This window comes from Miscanthus floridulus, chromosome 7 (genome assembly GCF_019320115.1).
Source record: "Miscanthus floridulus cultivar M001 chromosome 7, ASM1932011v1, whole genome shotgun sequence".
Lineage (NCBI taxonomy): Eukaryota > Viridiplantae > Streptophyta > Magnoliopsida > Poales > Poaceae > Miscanthus > Miscanthus floridulus.
This window is the reverse complement of record NC_089586.1, coordinates 29,985,660-30,008,770: the sequence shown is the minus strand read 5'-3', so window position 1 is coordinate 30,008,770 and position 23,111 is coordinate 29,985,660. Positions and strand designations below refer to the sequence as shown.

Sequence of the window (23,111 nt, the reverse complement as noted above, 5' to 3'; positions counted from 1 at the left end):
GTTGCATGAAATGCTAACCCTTCCAACTTCACATTTTTCGGAATTCATGTGCTGTGTTGCATCATTCATGCACTGAAATTTCTATGCAAAGGCTAATAGTCTAATAGTCTAATACCAGAATCACCAGCGCTAGTTACAATATAGGCATATAAGTTTGGTTGGAGACTTGGAGCCCGTATAGCGTATAACCAAGTCCCTCTTTTCTTTCATTATGATTGTGTATATTCTGTCATTTTCATAGTAATATTTGGAATCAGACTGAGTGCTTTGGACTTAAAACATTATGAAAGGAGCACCGCAGCATTCTGAACCAAAATAATATTAGCAATCATCTAAAAATTATCATGTCGCAATAGTATATAGATTTTACCTTTTTATCCATGTCCTGTTGTCTTATGCTCTACCATTAATGTTGCCTGTTAAAACTTCAAATTAATCTTGTCTATTTAAAATTAAACAGGCTTACAATACGGCACAAGTGAAAAGGGATGTAGAAACAATACTCACTATGGGAATCATGAAGGATGTTACTATAATTCCACAGCCAGTTGGAGGTGAAGCTATTTTTAAGTTCTGTCATTGTTTTTGAAGTAGATCTGATCTCTTATGAGTGCTAATGTTCATGTGCTTTGTAATCGTCTGCAGATTCTAATAAAGTGGACCTTGTCATGAATCTTGTTGAACGCCCTTCGGGTGGTTTCTCTGCTGGTGGTGGAATTTCAAGTGGGTGAGTACGAACAATGCTTTGTTAATTGAGCTCAGTTTAGAGATTGCATAAATGGGTGTAGCCAGTGACTTTATGCTTTAAGAAATTCTGTTCTGAGTCACTAGTGCTGGGTATGCGCTGTCTTTTTCCTCTTTTAACCTCCAAAGTTGTAGCACATGCGCAAAGTACAGTCAAACTGTTATTCTTCTGCTGATTATATGACATTATGTTTTTCTGCAGGATAACAAATGGACCCCTTTCTGGACTTATTGGCAGGTCAGTATGTTATTCTTTCACAGGTTAAGTCATTAAGATGTATGTATATACATCTACTCTTTTTCTGCTTCTGGTGCTTTTTCCGCTAGTTAGTTTCTACTCTCTGCATAGGCTCAATGTCATCATGATTCATCAAAGATTCCCAGGGAAGTTTTCCTTGCTGACTATTGTTTATGTTGGTTTTGAAAAAGTGGCACTGTGCTTAAACTAGGGCCTATGTTCGAGAGGGCATATTGTGCTCCAAATCCTTGGGACTAAATTAAAATTTGATCAAAGCCCTTGTTTAGTTCACGAAAAGTTTTCCCAAAAAATGCTACAGTACCCATCACATCGAATCTTGCGATACGTGCATGGAGCATTAAATGTAGACGAAAAAAAACTAATTGCACAGTTTGGTTGAAAATTGCGAGATGAACGTTTTGAGCCTAACTAGTCCATGATTGAACACTGATTGCCAAATAAAAACGAAAGTACTATAGTAGCAAAATTTCCAACTTTTCACCAACTAAACATGGGCAAAGTTGGATAGTGCTTAATATTCCTGGAGTTATGCCCCTCTTCCAAACAGGCCACCAATGGGCTTTCGCCCTTATTTCGTTCGGCTTAATGTTATCAAGAATCCTCATTATCTAAGGTTCTTATAAATGTTTGGAGGGCTTGATGGGCTATGATTATCATCATAATTGTCCTGTAGCCACCACATTCGGAGCAGCTTAAGCTATAAGCTTATCCTCCAAAGCCCAAGCCTTTTGGAATCAACAAAAGTTAGCACTTTTTATTTTAGAATCTGTCAATTATTGGTGATGAACTCATGATGTGTAGCTGAATAGATAGCTGATGATTTTTAAATCGAATATGTAATTGATCTTGTTTGACATCAGATACGTTAACTTTAAACCCCAGGCCATCTGTTTACTAGTTCGCTAGCCGCATGTGCTCGCTTAATAAATTCCTTTCTTAAAGGTTTACCAAAATAGCATTTGGACATTGGAATCTGTTTGTTAGTTGGCTTTAAACTTCAGTGGAAATCTACTCTTAAACTGACATGCTTATGATTATAATAATATGTAATTCAGTGTTTTTGTACACAATACAATATAGGGCTGGCGTACCCAGTGCAGAGAGCTCCCGCTCTGTGCGGGGTCTGGGGAAGGGTGTCAGTGGCAAGCCTTACCCTCGCCTGTGCAATGCGAGGAGACCGCGACTCGAACCCGGGACCTTCCGGTCACAGGCGGTAAGACTCTACCGTTTGCACCAGGCCCGCCCTTCACACAATACAATACAATACAATATACCTGTCGGTGTTTTGGACCGGGGGGTCCTCAACCAACTAGTGAATTTGCCCTGCGTATTCCCGATTCCATATGGTGATGCAAAGAGACACAAGGTTTATACTGGTTTGGGCAATTCGAGCCCTACGTCCAGTCTGGGAGATTGATCTTGTATTCCCTGCACCGAAGTGCTTGTAGTAGGGGGTTACAAGCTAGGTGAGAGAGGGAGCCAGTCCCAGGTCTCGGCGGGGAGTGATGCGGGCTGCTTGAGACGTCGCTCTCAAGCGGCAAGGAAGTGCGCGTGTTACAGAATGTTTTTTTTGTGAGAACCTGTCTCCCCCTCGAAATAGCCCAAGTCCTTTCCTTTTATAGTTTGAAGGGAGGACAAGGGCACTACATGTGCTAACTATACGGCGTCGTGCGAACAGAGGCGGCGTGTCCGAGCCCTGTAGCCTGTTCCTGTGGCGGCGTAGTCGTCGGAGTGGTCCGTCCTTGGAGCACTGGGGCGGCGTGCTGGTCACATCCGATCCTGTGCGTCATGGGAGCTCCAGGGCTGCCTCGGAGCGGGTGCGGCGGTCAGCGTGCGGGTTGCTGTGGATTGACTGTGCGCGAGGTCGAGGCTCGGTCGGTGCCGAGGCCGCACCGCGGTGGGGGGTCTCGGCAGACACGAATCCCGAGATAGCCGAGACCCTGGTGCAGAGTGCCGAGGCCCGGAGAGAGCTGTTGATCTGGTGTGCTGATTCGGAGGCGATGATGACCCGGGCTAGGCTACCCATGTCGTGTTGTTTTCGAGGCGGGGATCGTGGGGCACAGTGTAGTGCGGGCGCTGATCGTGGGCATAGCGTCAGAATACAGTGGCCGGTAATCCCTGCCATGCCCTGTCTCAGCCGGTATGGTGCTGATGCGGCCTCATGTCCCGTCGGCCACTCCGTGGTGTCGAGCTGTCGTCCGGCTGAGATTGCGGGAGTGGTTGACGTATTAATGGGACATGACATGCTGTCGGGAAGACCGGTCGAGGCGGGGGCGACGGGCTATGGACAAGCCGGCCTCGAGCGATACGGAGAATAAGGCCTCACGCGAGACGGAGATTGGGCTCCTTGCCGAGGCCTTCCGTGAGAGGCCTCGCGCGAGGCGGAGATCGCGTCAGGACGCCGAGACCTTCCGTGAGAGGCCTGAGGCGAGGCGGAGAGCCGGGTGGGCTCGGACGGGGCTGGTGATGAGCCCATGGCTTACCCTCTAACTTTGTCGTTGATGGGATTTAAGTGCCCCTTTTGGTGTACGCTCGGGGTACCCCGTTTTATGGTATCCGACAGTAGCACCCGAGCCTCAGGGGGGGTGAGTGCACTCTCCCTGAGGGTTTATCGAGACTTGGCTTGCAGTCGCTCACGTAGGGATTGTGTTTTGCTTCTTGAGGTTTCGGTGGGTGCGCGCGAGCGCATCCGTCGGGTGTAGCCCCCGAGGCCCTGGAGGAGTGGAGTTACTCCTCCAGGGGCTTTTTTCGTTTTCGTGTTCGAGTGAGGAGTTTTTATCATATTTGCCGAGCCCGCAAGTGCGAGTTTGGGTCGCGGGGGTCTCGGCAAGGTTGCAGGAAGAGCCCCCTAGCCTCCGCACGGAGCAAGAGGTCCGTCAGGGGTTCCCCTGGCTTTTTGTACGACCCTCACGCTTCCTTTTCGCTCGGAAGGAGGGGTGGAATGTGCCAGACTACCCTCGGTGGGCACGAGCGTTGGCACTTCCGGTGAGCTGTTATCGGGTAGGTCCGAGTGGAGGCCCGTGCCCCGTTCGCTAGGGGACGGCTAGCGGTCCAGAGACGCACTCCAAGAGTACCAGAGGGTTTCTCTAGTGGGTGCCGAGGCCGTTCGCTGGGCCTCGGTGGCTCGGTGCCTCCCTACGGTGGGATCCCATTCGGAGACCTCCCTGCCGGTCTCGGACACGACTTGGGACGCTCCGAGCGACTGTTCGCTCGGGCCTCGGCCATTCGTAGGCTCGCCCAAAGTCGTCCCTGACTCTGTTGCCCTGGGGCGGCTATCGAAACCTCAGGGGGCCCAACCTTCGAACCCCTGGACCGTAACGGGCTCGGTGCCCTTTGTCGTATTCGTAACGATACTTCTAGCGCGGGCTTAGGTTGCTTGTCTTTGTCTTGGGTGCAGAAGGAACCCCTAAGCCTCCGCCCGGTGCGAGAGGGCGGTCAGGGGTCCCTTGGCTTTTTTGTTCGACCCTCACATATCCTTTTCGTTCGGACGGAGGGGTTGTTTGCCGAGCCCATTCGGGTGCGAGCCTGGGCCGCTGGGTCTCGGCAAAGTTGCAGGAAGAGCCCCCTAGCCTCTGCACAGAGCGAGAGGGCCGTCGGGAGTTCCCCTGGCTTTTTTGTACGCCCCTCGCGCGTGAGGGTTTGTTTGCCAAGGCCCCTTTGGGCGCGAGCCTGGGTCGCGGGGTCTCGGCAAGGTTGCAGGAAGAGCCCCCTAGCCTCTGCACGGGGCAAGAGGTCCGTCGGGGGTTTCCCTGGCTTTTTTGTACGACCCTCGCGCTTCCTTTTCGCTCGGAAGGAGGGGTGGAATGTGCCAGGCTACCCTCGGTGGGCACGAGCGTTGGCACTTCCGGTGAGCTGTTATCGGATAAGTCCGAGTGGAGGCCCGTGCCCCGTTCGCTAGGGGACAGCTAGCGGTCCAGAGACGCACTCCAAAAGTACCGGAGGGTTTCTCTAGTGGGTGCCGAGGCCGTTCGCTGGGCCTCGGTGGCTCGGTGCCTCCCTACGGTGGGATCCCATTCGGAGACCTCCCTGCCGGTCTCGGACACGACTTTAGGGCGTCCCAAGCGTTTCGCTTGCTTGGGCCTCAGCCCCGTATAGGCTCGCCCGCGGTCGTCCCTGACTCTGTTGTCCTGGGGCGGCTGTCGAAACCCCTAGGGGCCCAGCCTTCGAACCCCTAGACCGTAACGGGCTCGGAGCCCGGTTCCTTCATCTGAAAGGAATAGGGTGGGGGGAATATCTTCTCCATTGGCTCGGCAACGGGTGGCGCGCCTTTTGAGGCGGTTTCCTGGGGAGGCGAAACGACGCCTGCTGCCGTAGTGGTCGAGCGCGACGTGGCGGATGGGACGTAACTGTTCCCGTAATTAATGAGAAAGAAGTGGGCGCGTGGGCGGTAAAATCGGATCGTGGGTAATCGCGCCGGATCAAGGGGAAACTTCCCCGATTTCATCGTCCGTCCGTTTCGCCTTCACCCTACATAAATACTCAAAGAGTCTCGCCCCTCCTCACCTTACCTTGCCTGCGTTAGCTCTGCCTCTATCGAGCCGTCGCTAGAGCAGCGGGTGCCGGGAAGAAGGGAGAAGAGCGAGCCAGGGAGAAAGCGAGAAAGCGAGAAAGAGCGAGAGAGTGAGAGAGAGAGAAAAACTCACCGCCGCATCTGATCCCTCCACCGCACTCATGGCCGGCGACATCGTTGTCATCGAGGCGGACCCTTGGGATCCTTCCGACGTTACCGTGGAGACGCTCGAGTCGCTCGTCGACGGCGGACTCCTTCGTCCGGTGACGGACCCCAACAGGCCGGAGTGGATCGCTTCGTACGGCGAGCCAGAGCCGAGGCCTCGCGACGGCTACGTCGTGAGCTTCGTCTCCTTTCACGAGCGCGGCCTCGGCGTCCCGGCGGATCGGTTCATGCGGGCGCTCCTGCACTACTACGGCGTGGAGTTCCACAACTTCAACCCCAACTCCATCGCACAGGAGGCCATCTTTGTTGCCGTCTGCGAGGGGTACTTGGGGATTGCTCCCCATTGGGAGTTGTGGCTCCATCTCTTCCGGGCGGGGCACACCACTAAGCCGACGGGCACGAGGAAAGCGACGAGGGCCGGCGGCTGCACTCTCCAAGTGCGACAGGACCGCCAGCACCTCTACATCCCGGCCCAGCTCGCGTCATCCAATCGCCGATGGTACACGAGCTGGTTCTACCTTCGCAACGACGACGGAGGACTTCCCCCTACACTGGGCGGATTGTGGGGAGCTGCCCGGAGAGGTGGAAGTACGGCGTCCCGATGGACGACCAGCCCAAGCTGCAGCCGCTTCTGGAGAGGCTATGGGGCCATGGCCTTACCGTGACTGTGGTCGTGGCTGCCTTCCACCGCCGGAGGGTGCTGCCGCTGATGGCTCGGCGGCGGCGGCTGTTCGAGATGAGGCCGGGTGAGCCCATTGAGGGCATCCGGATGTCCTCCGCCCTTTTCGATGAGGAAATTTTTCGTCGGGTGGGGGAGACGGTAGAGGCGAAACTGAGGGGCGGCAACTTGACCCCCATCGCGAGTGCGACCGTCGCGGGGGTTCCTCTCGCTGGTGAGTCGTGCGCCGCTGTAGCCCCCGAGTCTCCCCCGTTTCTTCTTACTTCTTGTTCCCTTATGCGCGTTCGCCTTCCTGCAGGGGATGAGGGACGTGCGCTCCTCTCCGTCGCCCGTTCCCGAGGACGCGAGGCGGCGGGCGATCAACCGGGCGCACGCCGATGCGCAGAAAAAACGGAAAGACGCCAAGGCGGCGAAGCGCACGAAGAAGATCCTCGTGCGCGAGGAGCTGGACAAGCGCCGCCGTCAACAAAGGAAGGATGGTCTCCCGTTGGAGGAATCCCTATCGCCGTCGCTGTCGACGGAGGCCTCGGACGGGGATGACGAGGGCGAGGTCCCTTGGACCATCTCCCTGACGTAGTGGAGGTGGTGCCCGGGGTGTTGGCAAGCAGCCCGGCACTCTCGGGAGGAGGAGGAGCGGACTCGGGGTCGGCAATTGCCTGCTCCGGGGCCGAGGCTGACACGCCCGAGGCGCGGGCGTTGGGCAAACGCGCCGTCAGCCCGGCGGGCTCGGCGGCGGTGGTGGAACAAGTGGCGGTGGAGGCGACGCAACTGCCCCCGCAGAGGACCGAGGGGGCGCCGGGGTCCGTTGAGGACCAACCGGCGCCGATGGACACGGAGGCGATGCCTCTGCCGCCGCCACCGCCTTTGCGGACGAGGGTCGCCGTGGCGAAGCGGTTGCCGCCCCGCTTGAGGTAGGTGTATTTTTGGTGGGGTCGCAGTGCCTTCCGTTCGTTCTTTTGTCTTGTACTGACCTTGTGATCGTCTTGTCCTTAGCCGGAAGCGGCCTGCGGAGGTGCCTACCTTGGCGCCCCTTAAAGTGCTCAAGGTTAACCCCGGCTCCACCGCCCACTGGGTGGCGGAGGCGCAAGCCGCCCTGCATCGTGGCGCGGCGTTGGCGAGGGCCGACCCGAAGGAGCCGGCCACTCCAGGAGGGGCTGCCGAGGCGGCCTCGACACAGGAAGGGGAGGTAGCGCCTCCGCCCCGCAATGGCGAGGCTCGTGGGTCGGATGCGGCCGAGGTTCCCTTGGTCGCCGAGACCACCGGGACCGAGGTCCCCGGGGTTTCACAGGTTGGGGTGACGGAGACTGCGGCGCCCGGGACCATCGAGGCCGCTGCGGCGGGCACCGGGGCCCTCGCAACCGCCGAGGCCGCGATGGCGGAGGCCGGAGCCCCCGAGACCACCGAGGCCACGATGGCGGAGGCCGGAGCCCCCGGGACCACCGAGGCCACGATGGCGGAGGCCGGAGCCCCCGGGACCACTGAGGCCACGATGGCAGTGGCCGGAGCCCCCGGGACCGCCGACGCTGACGCGATCGTGGCGGGGCTGCCAGCCCAGGAAGTGGAGATGAAGGCGGCGGAGGCCTTGGCGGCACCCTTGGTTGAAGGCCCGCCGCCGTTGCGGGAGAGCGCCCGGGAGGTGGAAGTTCTTCCGATCTCCTTCGACGATACTTCCCGGGCGCAGGAGATGGCCGGTGCCGAGGTGGCCGGTGTCGTGGACCAGCCGGCTCCAACCCCGGGTGAGGGAAGCTCGGCCTTCGCGCGGGTGCGGCCCGAGCCCCGCGGGTGGAACCACCCACGTGTCCTGTGGCAAAGCCGGGATGATCCTGAGGCAGAGCCTCTGTTTGCTCTCGAGGACGCGGCCGAGGGCGGTCACTGGGACACGTTCGAGCAGTACCGCCAGCTGGCGGAGCGGTCTCTATGGACGGCGCTGTCCGTGGTGGCCAACGATTTGCCCGGAGTTGCCCAGGTTCGTGCTTTCTTCTCCCATGCGGTGGTCTTTTTCCGAGTTTTCTTTGCGGGGATTGACCCCTGTTCTGTTTCCCTCAGGAGCTCGAGACCTGATCTCTTGGGAAGTCGATCTTCCTCCGCCGGGAGAGGGATGTCTGGGACCAGCTTCAGCAGCAGAAGGGCCTTCTTGCCGGCGCCAACGAGCTCCTGTCGGCGCGGAGCGCAGAGGTGGAGGACCTCCACCTTCGTTGTGCCGACGCGAAGGTCGAGGCGGCCACGGCCCAGGAGCAGCTCGCCCCTCTGGCGGCGCGGGTCAAGGAGTTGGAGGAGGAGCTCACCCGTGCGGCCAGTGATCGGGATGCCTTCAGGGCTCGAGCCGTAGAAGCTACGGCCTCGGCCACGGCTCTTGCTAGGCAGCTAGGGGCGGAACAGAATGCGCACCAGCTGACAAAAGGTGCTTTGGATGAGGCCCTTGCAGCAGCTGAGGCCTCGCGAACCGAGGCTGTGGTTTGGAGGGGGACGGCCGAGGGTGATTCCTAGTCCCCTCGTTTTAGTTTCTTTTCCTTATGTTCGTTCCCTAACTTCCTTGTGCGACGCAGAGCTGGGGAGTGAAGCTTCCAGGGCGGCCGAGGCTTCTCGGGTCGAGGCCCAGCGCCTGAAGGAGAAGGCCGAAGCTTCCCGGGCCGAGGCCTTGCGCTGGCAGGAGAAAGCCGAGGCCTGTCAGGTCGAGACCCGACGCTGGGAGCAGAAGGCCAAGGGTGAGTTCCGTAGGCTTCCGCCCCTAATTTAGGTTGTTTTTTTCCCTCGCTCAACCTCATTCCGTTTTCCGTGGTGCAGAGTCAGAGGCGGAGGTTACCCGGGCAGCCGAGGCTTCCAGCGCGGTGCAGACGGTGCTCGAGACTGAGATCGGGGAGCACGAGGCGTTGAAGAGTGCCGCCTGTGCCGCCTGCGACGCCCTAGCGGTCGAGGGGGTTCAGTCAGGCAGCTCCCTTGGGAGCTGTCTGACTGCACTGAGTGGTCAAGTGCGTGAGCGGCTCCGAGGAGCGCTGCACACGGGCGTCAAGCGCGCACTGGCCGTCATCGCCTCGCACTACGTTGGTGTCGACCTTCAAGCCATCAGCGATGGCTACGTCTTGCCCGATGATGACGACGAGGCCGACGAGGTGGTGACGAAGCTATTGGAGGCGGCGGAAGGCCCTGGCACCGCGCTGGCAACGTTGTTTGAAGAGGAGGTGGTCCCTCCCTCGCCGTCTGCCGATGCCGGAGGTGCTGTGCCATGACCTGGGCCCAAGTGGCCATGTAAATATAGTAGGAATTAGATTTGTATCGTAACATTTGTGGCCGTCGAGGCTTTTCTTTTTAAAGTACTCGTGTTTCTTTAATCGTTTGTCTTGTATTTCCGAGCCTCTGCCCTCTTGTTGTCTCCGATCTGATTTCTTTGTAAAAAACCTCTTTGGAGCCTAAGCCGTCCCCTGGGCGAAAGGTGGTGAGGGAGCGCCGTAGCCCGGAGGCTTAGGCTGTCTCGCGACTCAACCGGCCTTCTGGCCCTGAGTCGGGCTTTTGGTCCTTGGGTTTTCCGCAACCGATTCGTCAGAGCGTGCTAGAGGATTTGGCGTAGGAATTTTTTCGAAAGACGACTAAAAAATGGTGCGTGGGACTTTAGGGGGAATCCCCCCTCTAGCCCCCGAGGGAGATTTGGTTCTGCGGAGGCAGAGCTGAGTCTCCCTTACAGTGTCATCGTATTGCCGAGACCAACGATAGGCTCGGGGAACTTCTCGAGAAATTAGGACAACTAAAAACGGGTTTCAATTGTATTCCGAGAAACAATATATACAATGCTTGGAATTTTAAGGATAAAAGCGACGTAGCTGTTTTATGTTCCAAGCGTTGGTGAAGATTTCGCCCTTCTCGTTGGCTAGCTTGTAGGTCCCGGGCTTCAGTACTTGGGCGATGATGTACGGTCCTTCCCATGGTGGGGTCACCTTGTGGCGGCCCTTGTTGCTCTGTGCTAGCCTCAACACCAGGTCGCCTACCTTCAAGTCTCGGCCTCGGACGCGCCGGGCCTGATAGCGCCGTAGGGTCTGCTGGTATTTTGCCGAGTGCAGCAGCACGACGTCTCGGGCTTCCTCCAATTGGTCGAGGGCGTCATCTCAGGTTGTGCGGTTACTTTGTTCGTTATAGGCTTTTAGCCTTGGGGAACCATATTCCAAGTCAGTGGGGAGGATGGCCTCGGCCCCATAGACCAGGAAGAAAGGCGTGAACCCCGTGGCTCGGCTTGGAGTGTTCCTCAGGCTCCAGATGACCGATGGGAGTTCGGTGAGCCATTTCTTACCAAACTTCTTCAACCGGTTGTAAATTCTTGGCTTGAGGCCTTGTAAGATCATGCCGTTGGCACGTTCTACTTGGCCGTTGGTCCTTGGGTGTCCTACGGCCGACCAGGCCACACGGATGTGGTGGTCGTCGCAAAACGTCAAGAACTTTTTGCCGGTGAATTGTGTCCCGTTGTCGGTGATGATGGTGTTAGGAACCCCAAACCTGTGAATAATGTTAGTGAAGAACAACACTGCTTGCTCGGATTTGATTCGATTGATCGGACGAGCCTCGATCCATTTGGAGAACTTGTCGATTGATACCAGTAGATGGGTGTAGCCCCCGGTGGCCTTTTGCAGAGGCCCGACCATGTCGAGCCCCCATACGGCGAACGGCCACGTGATGGGGATGGTTTGGAGGGTCTGGGCCGGGAGATGTGTTTGTCGAGCATAGTACTGACATCCTTCGTAGGAGCGTACTAGCTTGGTGGCGTCGGCGACCGTCGTCGGCCAGTAAAACCCTTGGCGGAAAGCATTTCCTACGAGCGTCCGAGGCGCCGCATGGTGCCCGCAGGCCCCTGTGTGCAAGTCCTAAAGCAGGGCTCGGCCCGCCTCGGCGGTGATACATCGTTGGAGGACACCGGAGGGACTTCGCCTGTACAATTCGTCATTGCAGAGGATGTAAGTCTTGGCTCGGCGCGCAAGCCGTCGGGCTTCGGTCCTGTCACTAGGGAGCTCCCCCCGATCAAGCCAATCGAGGAACGGGATTCGCCAATCCGCGTCCTGGTCGGTCTGCGGAGGCTCGGTGTTGACTTCCATGACCTCGGGCTTGGTCGAGAGGGTCTCGGCAGTAGAGGGAGCGTCGAGCCCCGCCGCGGATTCCACAGGTGGGCCCTCCTCTGTTACCAAGGTGTAGTCAATGGAAGGTTTGTGAAGGTCCCTGGCAAAGACGTTCGGGGGGACCGGAGCCCGTGCCGAGGCCATCTTTGCCAGCTCGTCGGCGGCCTCGTTGTACTTCCGCGCGATGCGGTTTAGTTCGAGACCGTCGAACTTGTCTTCTAGGCGACGTACCAACTTGCAGTAAGCCTCCATTTTGGGGTCGAGGCAATTAGACTCCTTCATGACTTGATCGACGACGAGCTGCGTGTCGCCCCGGATGTCGAGACGACGTACCCCAAGTTCAATGGCGACTTGCAAGCCGTTGATGAGGGCCTCATACTCGGCCACGTTGTTGGAGGCGGCGAAGTGGAGCCGCACCATGTAGCGCATGTGTACTCCGAGGGGCGAGACGAAGAGGAGTCCCGCGCCTGCCCCGGTCTTCATCAGAGACCCGTCGAAGTACATGGTCCAGCATTCTGTCTGGACTTGGGCAGGTGGTAATTGGGTGTCGGTCCACTCAGCCACAAAATCGGCCAAGACCTGAGACTTAATCGCTTTCTGAGGCGCAAAAGTCAAGGTTCCCCCCATAAGCTCGACGGCCCACTTGGCTATCCTGCCTGAGGCCTCCCGGTTATGGACTATCTCTCCCAAGGGGAAAGACGATACCACAGTCACTGGGTGAGACTCGAAGTAGTGACGCAGCTTGCGCCGGGCCAGGGCTACGGCGTAGACTAGCTTCTGGATGTAGGGGTAGCGTGTTTTGGTCTCGGAGAGCACCTCGCTGATGAAGTAAACAGGTCGTTGGGTGGGTAGAGCATGCCCCTCTTCCTGCCTTTCTACTACTACGGCAGCGCTGACCACTTGGGTCGTTGCGGCGACGTAGAGTAAGAGGGCCTTGTCCCTGGCCGGGGGTACCAGGACGGGAGGATTTGTGAGCAGCGCTTTGAGTCTGTCGAGGGCTTGTTCGGCCTCGGGGGTCCAAGAAAAACGCTTGGATTTTCTCAAGAGTCGGTACAGAGGCAAGCCTTTTTCGCCGAGGCGCAAGATGAAGCGGCTCAGGGCCGCAAGGCATCCCATGACCCTCTGTACTCCCTTGAGGTCTCTGATTGGTCCTATGCTGGTTATGGCCGAGACCTTCTCTGGGTTGGCTTCGATGCCGCGTTCCGAGACTATGAACCCAAGAGCATGCCTCGGGGGACCCTGAACACACACTTTTCGGGATTGAGCTTGATGCCTTTCTCTCTAAGGCATTTGAAGGCTATCCTCAAGTCGTTGACGAGATCCTCGGCCTTTCTGGTCTTGACCACGATGTCGTCCACATAGGCCTCGACGGTCCGCCCAATGTGGTCGCCAAAGACCTGGGTCATGCACCGCTGGTACGTAGCCCCTGCGTTTCTGAGGCCGAAGGCATAGTCACGTAGCAATACATGCCGAATGGGGTGATGAAAGAAGTCGCAAGCTGGTCGGACTCTTTCATCTTGATTTGATGGTAACCAGAATACGCATCAAGGAAAGAAAGGGTCTCGCACCCCGCAGTGGAGTCAACGATCTGATCGATTCGGGGTAATGGGAAGGGGACTTTTGGACAGGCTTTGTTCAAACCGGTGTAGTCTACACACATCTTCCATTTCCCATTTTTCTTCTTAACTAACACGGGGTTAGCCAACCACTCTGGGTGGGACACTTCCTTGATGAACCCGTCCGCCAAGAGTTTCTGCACCTCCTCACCGATGGCCCTACGCTTTTCCTCGTCGAAGCGGCGCAGGCGTTGCTTCACCGGTCTAGAGCCGGCCCGGATGTCCAAGGCGTGCTCGGCGACCTCCCTCGGTATGCCCGGCATGTCCGAGGGACTCCATGCGAATATGTCGGCATTCGCACGGAGGAAGTCGACGAGCACAGCTTCCTATTTGATGTCGAGGGTGGCGTTGATCCTCAGCGCCCGGTCGTCGGGGCAGGCGGGGTCGATCGGGACGAGCCTGATGGCCTCCGCGGGCTCGAACGTCCCTGCGCGACGCTTGGAGTCAGGCGCCTCGCCACTGAGTTGGTCGAGGTTGGCGATGAGGGTCTCGGCCTCGGCGTACTCGATGCACCCGACGTCGCAGTCGTATGCATGTTCGTACGTGGACTCAATCGTGATGATACCGCTGGGGCCTGGCATCTTGAGCTTGAGGTAGGTATAGTTGGGGACTGCCATGAACTTGGCGTAGCACGGCCGCCCCAGGATGGCGTGGTAGGTTCCCTCGAACCCGACCACCTCGAAGGTAAGGACTTCCTTGCGGTAGTTGGAGGGGGTGCCGAAGTAGATGGGAAGGTCGATGCGCCCGAGGGGTCGCGTGTGTTTCCCTGGCACAATGCCGTGGAAGGGTGCGGCGTCGCCTCGGAGCCTCGATCGGTCGATCTCCAAGAGCTCCAGGGTGTTGGCGTATAGGATATTGAGGCCGCTGCCTCCGTCCATCAACACCTTGGAGAGTCGGGTGTTGCCGATGATCGGGTCGACAACAAGTGGGTACTGCCCGGGATTCGGAACATGGTCGGGGTGGTCGTCTCGATCAAAGGTGATCGTCTCCCGAGACCAGTCGAGGTACCGGGGAGTGGCCACTTTGACCGAGAAGACCTCTCGGCGTTCCCTTTTTCGCTGTCGCGCCGTAAGGCACGCCGAGGGTCCGCCGAAGATCATGAAGGCGTTGTGTACCTCGGGGAACCCGTCGTCCTTGTCATCGTCCCGGTCGCCGGCGCCCTTCTGCTTGGCGTCGTCGTCTGGGAGCCCGAGCCTGGCGTAGTAACGCCGCAGCATGGAGCAATCCTCGAGGGCGTGCTTGACCGGGCCTTGGTGGTAAGGGCAGGGTTTCTTAAGCATGTCGTCGAAAGGTCTGGGGCCCCTGGGGCCTCGGGGATTCTTGCGTTCTGCGGCCGCGACCATATCGGCCTCGAGGACGGCCCGCTTCCCCTGGCGATCCTTCTTCTTCCTTTTGGGGAGGCGGGGAACCGAGGCCTCGGGGGCCTCATCCCTCCGCTTCCCCTTGGCGTTGTCCGTGGGGAAGATGGCCCCTACAGCCTCCTCGCCTGAGGCGAAATTGGTGGCGATGTCGAGGAGCGCGGCGGCCGAACGCGGCACGTTCCGGCCTAATTCTCGGACCAAGTCTCGGCAGGTGGTGCCAGAGAGAAAAGCCTGGACGATCTCTGAGTCGCCGACGCTGGGCAACTCGGTGCATTGTTTCGAGAAGCGCCGGATGAAGTCTCAGAGAGACTCGTCTGGTTTCTGGCGACAACTCTTAAGGTCCCAGGAGTTTCCAGGGCGCACGTATGTGCCCTGGAAATTCCCGACGAAGATCCGAACCAAGTCGCGCCAGTCGTGGATCTGAGAGGGAGGAAGGTGCTCGAGCCAGGCTCGCGCTGAGTCTGATAAGAGCAAGGGAAGGTTGCGGATGATGAGCCGGTCATCGTCGGCGCCGCCTAGCTGACAAGCCAGGCGGTAATCGGCAAGCCAGAGCTCGGGGTTGGTCTCCCCGCTATACTTGGTGAGGTTGGCTGGCTGGCGAAACCGGGCTGGAAACTGAGCATTGCGGATGGCTCTACTGAAGACTCGAGGGCCAGGTGGTTCAGGGGAAGGACTGCGGTCTTCCTCACTGTCATATCGGCCGCCTCGATGCGGATGGTAGCCTCGAGCGGACCCCTCCCCGTCGTGGCGCCGTCGCCGGGCGATCACCTCGTGGTCGCCCTAGGCCTCGCGTCGGTTGTCGAGGCGGTCATGGACCGGGGGGACCCTGTTGATGGTCGGCGCCCGAGCAGGCTCGGGACGAACCGAGGCCTCCCTATCCTGCCGATGCGGTGTTGAGGGGAGGTCCGAGACGGCACCGCGCCGCCTGGAGGCGGAACTCTCGGCCTGCTGCACCGCGGCGGTCTCGAGGAGATCCCGGAGCTCGCCGCGAACCCGTCGTCCTTCCGTGGTGGAGGGCTCGGGCATCGCGCGCACTAGCATTGCCGCAGCCGCGACATTCTGGCTAGCGCGATTGAAGATTGGGGGATGATCGTCCCCTTCGTCGTCGTTGATGCGATGGTGCACGTCGCGAGCCCGTCGCCGGGCTCCTCCGCCGTCACCGCGGCCTTGCTGCTCCTGCTCGAGATTGCTTCGGAGCTGTTGCAGAAGGAGTCGATCTTGCTCGACCTTGGCCTGAAGCTCGCGGAGTTGTTCCAGGTCCGGGCGCCGGAATTGTCCGAGGGCAAGGCTCTCGTTCCGTGCTGCGGGTGGGACAATGCGCGAAGGCGTAGCATCGCCCGTTCCCTGATGAAGCGGAGTGCGGTTGTCTGCCCCCTCGTCCTCGTCGCCCGTGCTTGGCATCCCAAGTCCGACGTGGAAGCACTCACGAGTGGGATCGTAAGTACCTTCATCGTCAGAATCGGAGTAGCCAAAGCAATAGTCGCTTGCGGCCAAGAAGCGACGCATGGTTTCGTGGTCGTGGAGGTCGGAGAAATCCGCTCCGGCCCACGCCTCGTCCTCCTCCGAGGAGTCGGCGTGGGTGTGGGTCGACGTGGCGGTGTCGAAGTTGAAAGCGAAGCGCTGGCAACGCTCCGAGAGATCCGCGTGAGCGGAAGCGTAGGCGTAAGCATAAGATGCGGCGGCATTTCTCAACCCAAAGGGGTATAGAGATAGTGCTGTCGCCGGGCTCTGCTCTGCCGGAGTTGGCTCCTCAGGGAGTGGTGGAGCGGAGCTTGATGTCGGGGCGTCGCCGGGCGCCACCGGCGTTTTTCCCTTGTCCATGCTCAGGCTAGACAGATCCCCAACCAGGGACCCTGCGCCAACAGCTGGTCGTGGGATGTCGGCGGAGAGCGGCGAGTCGCCCTGGGTTTGCGTGGCATCGGGGTGATCCTGCTCGCGTCGTTCCTGGCGAGAACGGCCGTCCGGGCGCCGCCTGCGCTGGGCCGCTGGTGCGTGACGTCGTCGTCGGCAGGCGGGGCTCGGGGTTTGAGAAGTACCATGTCGTACTCGTGCCCTAGAGACATGAACTCCAGGCTCCCAAACCAAACCACCGTGCCGAGACGCAGCGGTCGTACGGGGTCTGTCATCCGGAACTTGTTGGGATGACGAAATTGACACGCAGAGAGCCCCTACCTGGCGCGCCAACTGTCGGTGTTTTGGACCGGGGGGTCCTCAACCAACTAGTGAATTTGCCCTGCGTGTTCCCGATTCCAGATGGTGATACAAAGAGACACAAGGTTTATACTGGTTCGGGCAATTCGAGCCCTACGTCCAGTCTGAGAGATTGATCTTATATTCCTTGCACCGAAGTACTTGTAGTAGGGGGTTACAAGCTAGGTGAGAGAGGGAGCCAGTCCCAGGTCTCGGCGGGGAGTGATGCGGGCTGCTTGAGACGTCGCTCTCAAGCGGCAAGGAAGTGCGCGTGTTACGGAATGTTTTTTTTTGTGAGAACCTGTCTCCCCCTCGAAATAGCCCAAGTCCTTTCCTTTTATAGTTTGAAGGGAGGACAAGGGTAGTACATGTGCTAACTATACGGCGTCGTGCGAACAGAGGCGGCGTGTCCGAGCCCTGTAGCCTGTTCCTGTGGCGGCGTAGTCGTCGGAGTGGTCCGTCCTTGGAGCACTGGGGCGGCGTGCTGGTCACATCCGATCCTGTGCGTCATGGGAGCTCCAGGGCTGCCTCGCAGCGGGTGCTGCGGTCAACGTGCGGGTTGCTGTGGATTGACTGTGCGCGAGGCCGAGACTCGGTCGGTGCCGAGGCCGCACCGCGGTGGGGGGTCTCGGCAGACACGAATCCCGAGATAGCCGAGACCCTGGTGCAGAGTGCCGAGGCCCGGAGAGAGCGGTTGATCTGGTGTGCTGGTTCGGAGGCGATGATGACCCGGGCCAGGCTGCCCATGTCGTGTTGTTTTCGAGGCGGGGATCGCGGGGCACAGTGTAGTGCGGGCGCTGATCGTGGGCACAGCGTCAGAATACAGTGGCCGGTAATCCCCGCCATGCCCTGTCTCAGCCGGTATGGTGCTGATGCGGCCTCATGTCCCGTCGGCCACTCCGTGGTGTCGAGCCATCGTCCGGCTGAGATTGCGGGAGTGGTTGACGTATTAATGGGACATGACATGCTGTCGGGAAGACCGGTCGAGGCGGGGGCGACAGGCTATGGACAAGCTGGCCTCGAGCGATACGGAGAATAAGGCCTCGCGCGAGACGGAGATTGGGCTCCTTGCCGAGGCCTTCCGTGAGAGGCCTCGCGCGAGGCGGAGATCGCGTCAGGACGCCGAGACCTTCCGTGAGAGGCCTGAGGCGAGGCGGAGAGCCGGGTGGGCTCGGACGGGGCTGGTGATGAGCCCATGGCTTACCCTCTAACTTTGTCGTTGATGGGATTTAAGTGCCCATTTTGGTGTACGCTCGGGGTACCCCGTTTTATGGTACCCGACAATACCAATCCAAATTAATTGTGGTTTTAGCTCCATGTATATGGAACATGGAAGAGTTTCTAATTTTAAATTTTACATCGTTCCTCTCTAGGATGAGTAGCCTTCTCTCTAACACTGCTGCCAATTAACAACATATAGTGCCATTTGTGGGAAAATGCCACCTCAAAAACCAAAGTGACAAGTTTTTACGAACAAAAACCAATTTGCTAAATATATATTCTGATTTCTGAACTTGTAATATGTCTAGAATAAAATCATTATGTCTAGAATAAAATCATTATGTTGCACATAGTCTAAACTTTACTCAATGTAGTGCAGCTTTGCATATTCACATCGGAATGTTTTTGGGAGGAACAAGAAATTAAATCTCTCTTTGGAAAGGGGGCAAATCGATTCAATATTTAGATTGAACTTTACTGACCCTTGGATTGATGGCGACAATAAGAGAACCTCCAGAACTGTTATGGTTCAGGTATTTGCCTTTACTATGACATTGCTTTCCAGTTCCGCTAGTTAGCACCATGCATATGTTTATAGCTATTTCTCGTACCAGAACTCTAGGACTCCTGGAACACTTGTCCATGGTGGTGATCATCCTGACCATGGGCCAATAACAATTGGACGTGTTACTGCTGGCTTGGAATATAGTCGACCATTCAGGCCCAAGTGGAGTGGGACACTTGGCTTAATTTTTCAGGTAAATATTCTGCTGCTTATGCTTTTAGGAATAGCCATACGGTATGGTGACGTTTTGTGTCTGCACAGCATGCTGGTGCTCGTGATGATAAAGGGAATCCAGTCATCAGGGATTTCTATAACAGCCAATTAACTGCCAGGTCTCCATTGTCATTGTCTTATTTCCTTAGTTTCACATGAAAGATTCTAACACAGTCAGTATAATTGTTGAGTTAAGATTTCCACCTGATGTTTGTCTCGTTGCATTGCAGTGGACATGATTACGATGATACTCTGCTAGCTAAGTTTGAAAGTATCCACACAGATTCTGGAGACCATAGCTCTACAATGGTTGGCATCAATGCTTATTCCTTTCCCATCTTGGCAATTTTTGTAGCCATCATTGCTTATCTCCTGCTATTACTGTTCCTTGTAGTTTGTTTTCAACATTGAGCAAGGTCTGCCTTTTCTTCCTGAGTGGCTTAGCTTCAACAGAGTGACAGCACGTTTGAGGCAGGGATATGAAATTGGTCCTGCTAGGCTTCTTCTAAGGTTTGTTTTAATCACATTCTTGTACGGGGCCTGTAGCAAAAAATATCATGAACTGAATCCCTGCATTGAACTTGCACTGACAGTTTTTCCAGTTCTGTTACTTTCTTTATAATCTTTTTGTTTGATGATGTAGTGCTTCTGGAGGTCACATGGAGGGAAATTTTCCACCTCATGAAGCATTTGCAATTGGTGGGACAAATAGTGTAAGAGGATACGAAGAAGGTGCTGTTGGCTCTGGGCGCTCTTATTCTGTTGGTAGTGGTGAAGTTTCATGCCGCCTGGTAAACTTCTTTCTCCTCCCGACCTTACTGTCTTTTTGTTGTTGTCAAATGGACCACATGGAAGTATGATAGACACAACTGTGTGGTAATTTACCACAGAATGCCGTATTGGCAACAAGGGTATACATATCTACATAATTGATTATAAATGGTACTATCTTAGTATGATTTGCAAGTTAAGTAAAATTTCTCTCAGATTTAGTTCAAGAATATAGCTAACTCAGAAAGGAAATAAACAGGTGGGCATGCTGCCACACTGTTCAAGACTTGAATACAGATTAGATATGGAACATCGCGCGAGCACGCGCGCACACACACACACTGTTTTTATCTGTATGCCTGTATGGAACCTTCTACTCATAGGTGCCAGACCCAGAAACAGGGCCCAAAATTCTTTGCAAAACACAATAGTCCTGGAATATGAATATCTAGCAACGAATATTTTAGCAAAAACAGGATCAATATTCTTCTGTCACATTGTTGATTGTTGCTACTAGGGCCCAACATGAAAGTAAAATTATCAGCCCAGTTTAGTGTATCTTACCCAGTCTCATCATTGGGTTCACCCGGCTGTGCTAGTAGCACATTGGGCTGCAGCAGCTGCTGTTTGTTTCTCTATAGAAGAACAGTGATTGCAGGTGTGCTTGCTGCTGCTGCAGCGCTGCTGGAGCAAACTCTTTGGAGCAGGCAGATTGTTGCTCAAATAAGAGGATCTTGTTGTTAGTCGCTGAATTTTCACTCTTGGTAGTAGGAGAATTCTTACTCTCATCGAGAGAGGATGATACTAGGAGTTGGGGCAATTTTTCTTGTCTATTTCTCTCACAAGCTCACACAAATGCCATGCCAACCTGAGGGGTTGGGGTTACATATTTATAGGCTGCTAGCCAGCCAAGCATATGCCAAGATGCTAGTCTAAGATGCTAAGATGCTAAGATGCTAGTCTAAGATGTTAAGGTGCTGTCCTCTAAGATGCTGTCCTCTAATATGCTGTCCTAGATGCTAACAGCCATTGTCCTAGATGCTAACAGCCAACAACCCCACAAAGACTAGATGCTGTCCTTGTGCAACAGCCTCCAACAGCCCCACAATAGACCAGCCAGACTTATCCATCATTCTCCCCCTAAGTCTTGTGCGTCGTCTTGTGGGAGAGTTGAACCATCCCGGTCCTGGAGCAGAGCTCAAGGAACTTGATCCTCCCAAGGGGCTTGGTGAGCAGGTCCGCAAGCTGGTCCTTGGTGTTGATGTAGCTCGCCTTGATGCTCCCTTCCTCCAAACAGCCTCGGATGAAGTGGTACCTCACCCGGATGTGCTTGCTGCGTTCGTGGAACACGGGGTTCTTTGCCAGGGCCAGAGCGGACTTGCTGTCCACCCTGAGCTCCACCGCTCTAGTGTCTCTGCCGAGGAGATCACCAAGCAGTCGAGCGAGCCAGAGCGCCTGAGCTGAAGCGGTGGAGGCCGCTATGTACTCGGCCTCGCAGCTGAACAGGGCCACCACCTGCTGCTTGACCGACTGCCAGCTAACGAGGCACTTGCCGAGGAAGAAGAGGATCCCGCTCGTGCTCTTGCTGGTGTCGATGTCGTCGGCGTGGTCGCTGTCGCTGTACTCGACGAAGTGTGCCGCCCCAGGGCACCTCGGGTAGTAGAGGCCGTGGTCGAGAGTCCCCGCAACGTAGCGGATGATCCTCTTCACAGCCTGCTGGTGCTCCGTCGTCGATCGCTGCATGAACCGACTAACGTAGCCGACGGAGAATGCCAAGTCCGGCCGTGTGTGGGCGAGGTAGCGAAGGCTCCCCATAAGACGCCGGTACTGCGTAGCGTCCACCTCCTCCGTCGTGCTGTCGCGGCTCAGCTTCAGCCTCTCCTCCATCGGAGTGAGAGCTGGGTTGCAGTCGGTGAGCCCAGCTAGCTCAACGACGCGCTTGGCGTAGGCGGTTTGTCGAAGCGTGATCCCAGAGTCATCCTGGTGCACCTCGATTCCCAGATAGAAGGAGAGAGGCCCCAGGTCACTCATCTGGAAGGTGGCCTTCATCTCTTCCTTGAATGCCGCCACCTCCGCATCCTTGGTGCCGGTGATCACCAAGTCGTCGACGTAGACACCCACCAGCAGGGCATTTCCTCCATTGCCCCGTCGGTAGATGGCCGCCTCATGCGGGCTTTGCTCGAAGCTCATCCCCTTTAGCGTGGAATCCAACTTGGCATTCCACGCCCTCGGTGCCTACCGCAAGCCATAGAGGGCCTTGCGCAGGCGGAGCACCTTGCCCTCCTTGCCGGGGATCGCAAATCCCGGCGGCTGGTGCACGTAGACCTCCTCCTTCAAGTCGCCGTTAAGGAACGCCGACTTGACGTCCATGTGATGAACACGCCAGCCCTCCTGGGCAGCTAGCGCAAGGAGGAGTCGCACGGACTCCATCCGTGCCACGGGAGCAAAGGCGTCGTCGAAGTCGACCCCCTCCTGCTGCACGAAACCTCGTGCCACCAAGCGAGCCTTGTGCTTGACGATGGCGCCGGCTTCATCCCTCTTTAGCTTGTACACCCACTTAAGGGTGATCGCGCGGTGGCCACGTGGAAGGTCAGCAAGCTCCCAGGTGCGGTTCTTCTCAACTGCATCGCGGCGCGCCATGCCGCGTGTCTCTCGGCCTCTACGAACGACCGAGGCTCGCCGTCGTCACATGCAAGGTGCAACTGCGCCTCCAGGTCCTCTAGGTCGTGAGGCACCAGTCCCGGCACCAACTGGTCGCCGAGAAGGTTCTCCATCGTACGGTACCGCAACGGCTCGCCGTCGTGGTACGCGTCGATGCGCTCGTCGTCGTGAGAGAGCGGAGTAGCGAGCTCAACCGGGCTGTGCTCGACACGAGCTGGTGTTGGAGTAGACGTGCCCGGAGAGGTGCCTGTCGGTGCTGGAGTGCGTGGCGTTGCCGGCTGTGGTGAAGCCGGCGAAGAACTCATTGCAGCCGAGGTCCTGGCTGGAGAGCGTGGAGCTGTCGGAGTAGCAGGCGCCGGGGTCGGTGGAGGCTCGGGGACTGGGGTAGACGCGCTCGCCGAAGAAGAGCTGCCTACTCCCCCAGCTCCTTCGAAGTGGACGTACTCGACAGTGAAGTCGTCGTACGTCGGAGCCGAGCCATCGTCCACCGCCTTGTCCCACGCCCATCCTCGCCCTTCGTCGAACACAACGTCGCGCGCCGTGCGCACACGCTGTGTCTTCGGGTCGAGGATGCGGTAGGCCTTCGAGCCCTCCGCGTAGCCGATGAACACTCCCGGAGTGCTCCTGTCGTCGAGCTTGCTGATGTGGCCAAGCTCCTTGGCGAACGCGAGGCAGCCGAAGACCCGCAAGTGGGAGACCGCCGGCTTGCGCCCATGCCAAGCCTCGTACGGCGTCCTGCCGTCGAGCGCCTTGGTAGGCGAGCGGTTGAGGATGTAGACGGTCGTCACCACCGCCTCTCCCCAGAAGACAGCCGGCATCCCCCTCTGCTTGAGGAGGGCCCGAGCCATCCCCACAACCGTCTGGTTGCGCCGCTCGACGACGCCGTTCTGCTGCGGGCTGTACGGCGCGGAGTAGTGGCGCTGAATGCCCTCGTCAGCGCAGTACGACGCGAATTCAGCCGCCGTGAATTCGCCGCCGTTGTCGGTGCGCAGCACGCGCAGCTTGCGGCCGCACTCCGCCTCCGCAGCAGCCTGCGCGCGTCTGATGGCGTCCGCAGCCT

The 23,111-nt window shown here is 57.3% G+C and overlaps 2 protein-coding genes across 3 annotated transcripts in view; both read left to right on the top strand.

Moving 5' to 3' along the window:
* Nucleotides 1-23,111, top strand: part of LOC136462952 (outer envelope protein 80, chloroplastic-like) — a 29,642-nt gene that overhangs the window by 2,382 nt on the left and 4,149 nt on the right. For both annotated transcript variants that reach the window (XM_066462003.1, XM_066462004.1), the window contains exons 6-14: nt 461-554; nt 646-727; nt 947-982; nt 18,221-18,374; nt 18,456-18,599; nt 18,668-18,738; nt 18,850-18,928; nt 19,014-19,129; nt 19,263-19,410. In XM_066462003.1, the coding sequence (XP_066318100.1) occupies nt 461-554; nt 646-727; nt 947-982; nt 18,221-18,374; nt 18,456-18,599; nt 18,668-18,738; nt 18,850-18,928; nt 19,014-19,129; nt 19,263-19,410 (924 nt within the window). The remainder of the gene's footprint in view (nt 1-460; nt 555-645; nt 728-946; nt 983-18,220; nt 18,375-18,455; nt 18,600-18,667; nt 18,739-18,849; nt 18,929-19,013; nt 19,130-19,262; nt 19,411-23,111) is intronic.
* On the top strand, nt 5,675-9,944 carry LOC136462236 (uncharacterized). The gene is made up of 5 exons (XM_066461370.1): nt 5,675-5,811; nt 7,351-8,185; nt 8,431-8,833; nt 8,904-9,062; nt 9,142-9,944. Exons 1-5 carry the CDS (start codon nt 5,675-5,677, stop codon nt 9,582-9,584), a joined length of 1,977 nt encoding a protein of 658 aa, XP_066317467.1. The 3' UTR covers nt 9,585-9,944.

Excerpts from the sequence above, each read along its gene's own strand:
- LOC136462236 (XM_066461370.1), top strand. The coding sequence starts at position 5,675 with ATGGCCGGCGACATCGTTGTCATCGAGGCGGACCCTTGGGATCCTTCC. Across the intron at positions 8,834-8,903 it reads TTGGAGGGGGACGGCCGAGG|AGCTGGGGAGTGAAGCTTCC; the intron begins GTGATTCCTAGT and ends TGTGCGACGCAG. Across the intron at positions 9,063-9,141 it reads CTGGGAGCAGAAGGCCAAGG|AGTCAGAGGCGGAGGTTACC; the intron begins GTGAGTTCCGTA and ends TCCGTGGTGCAG.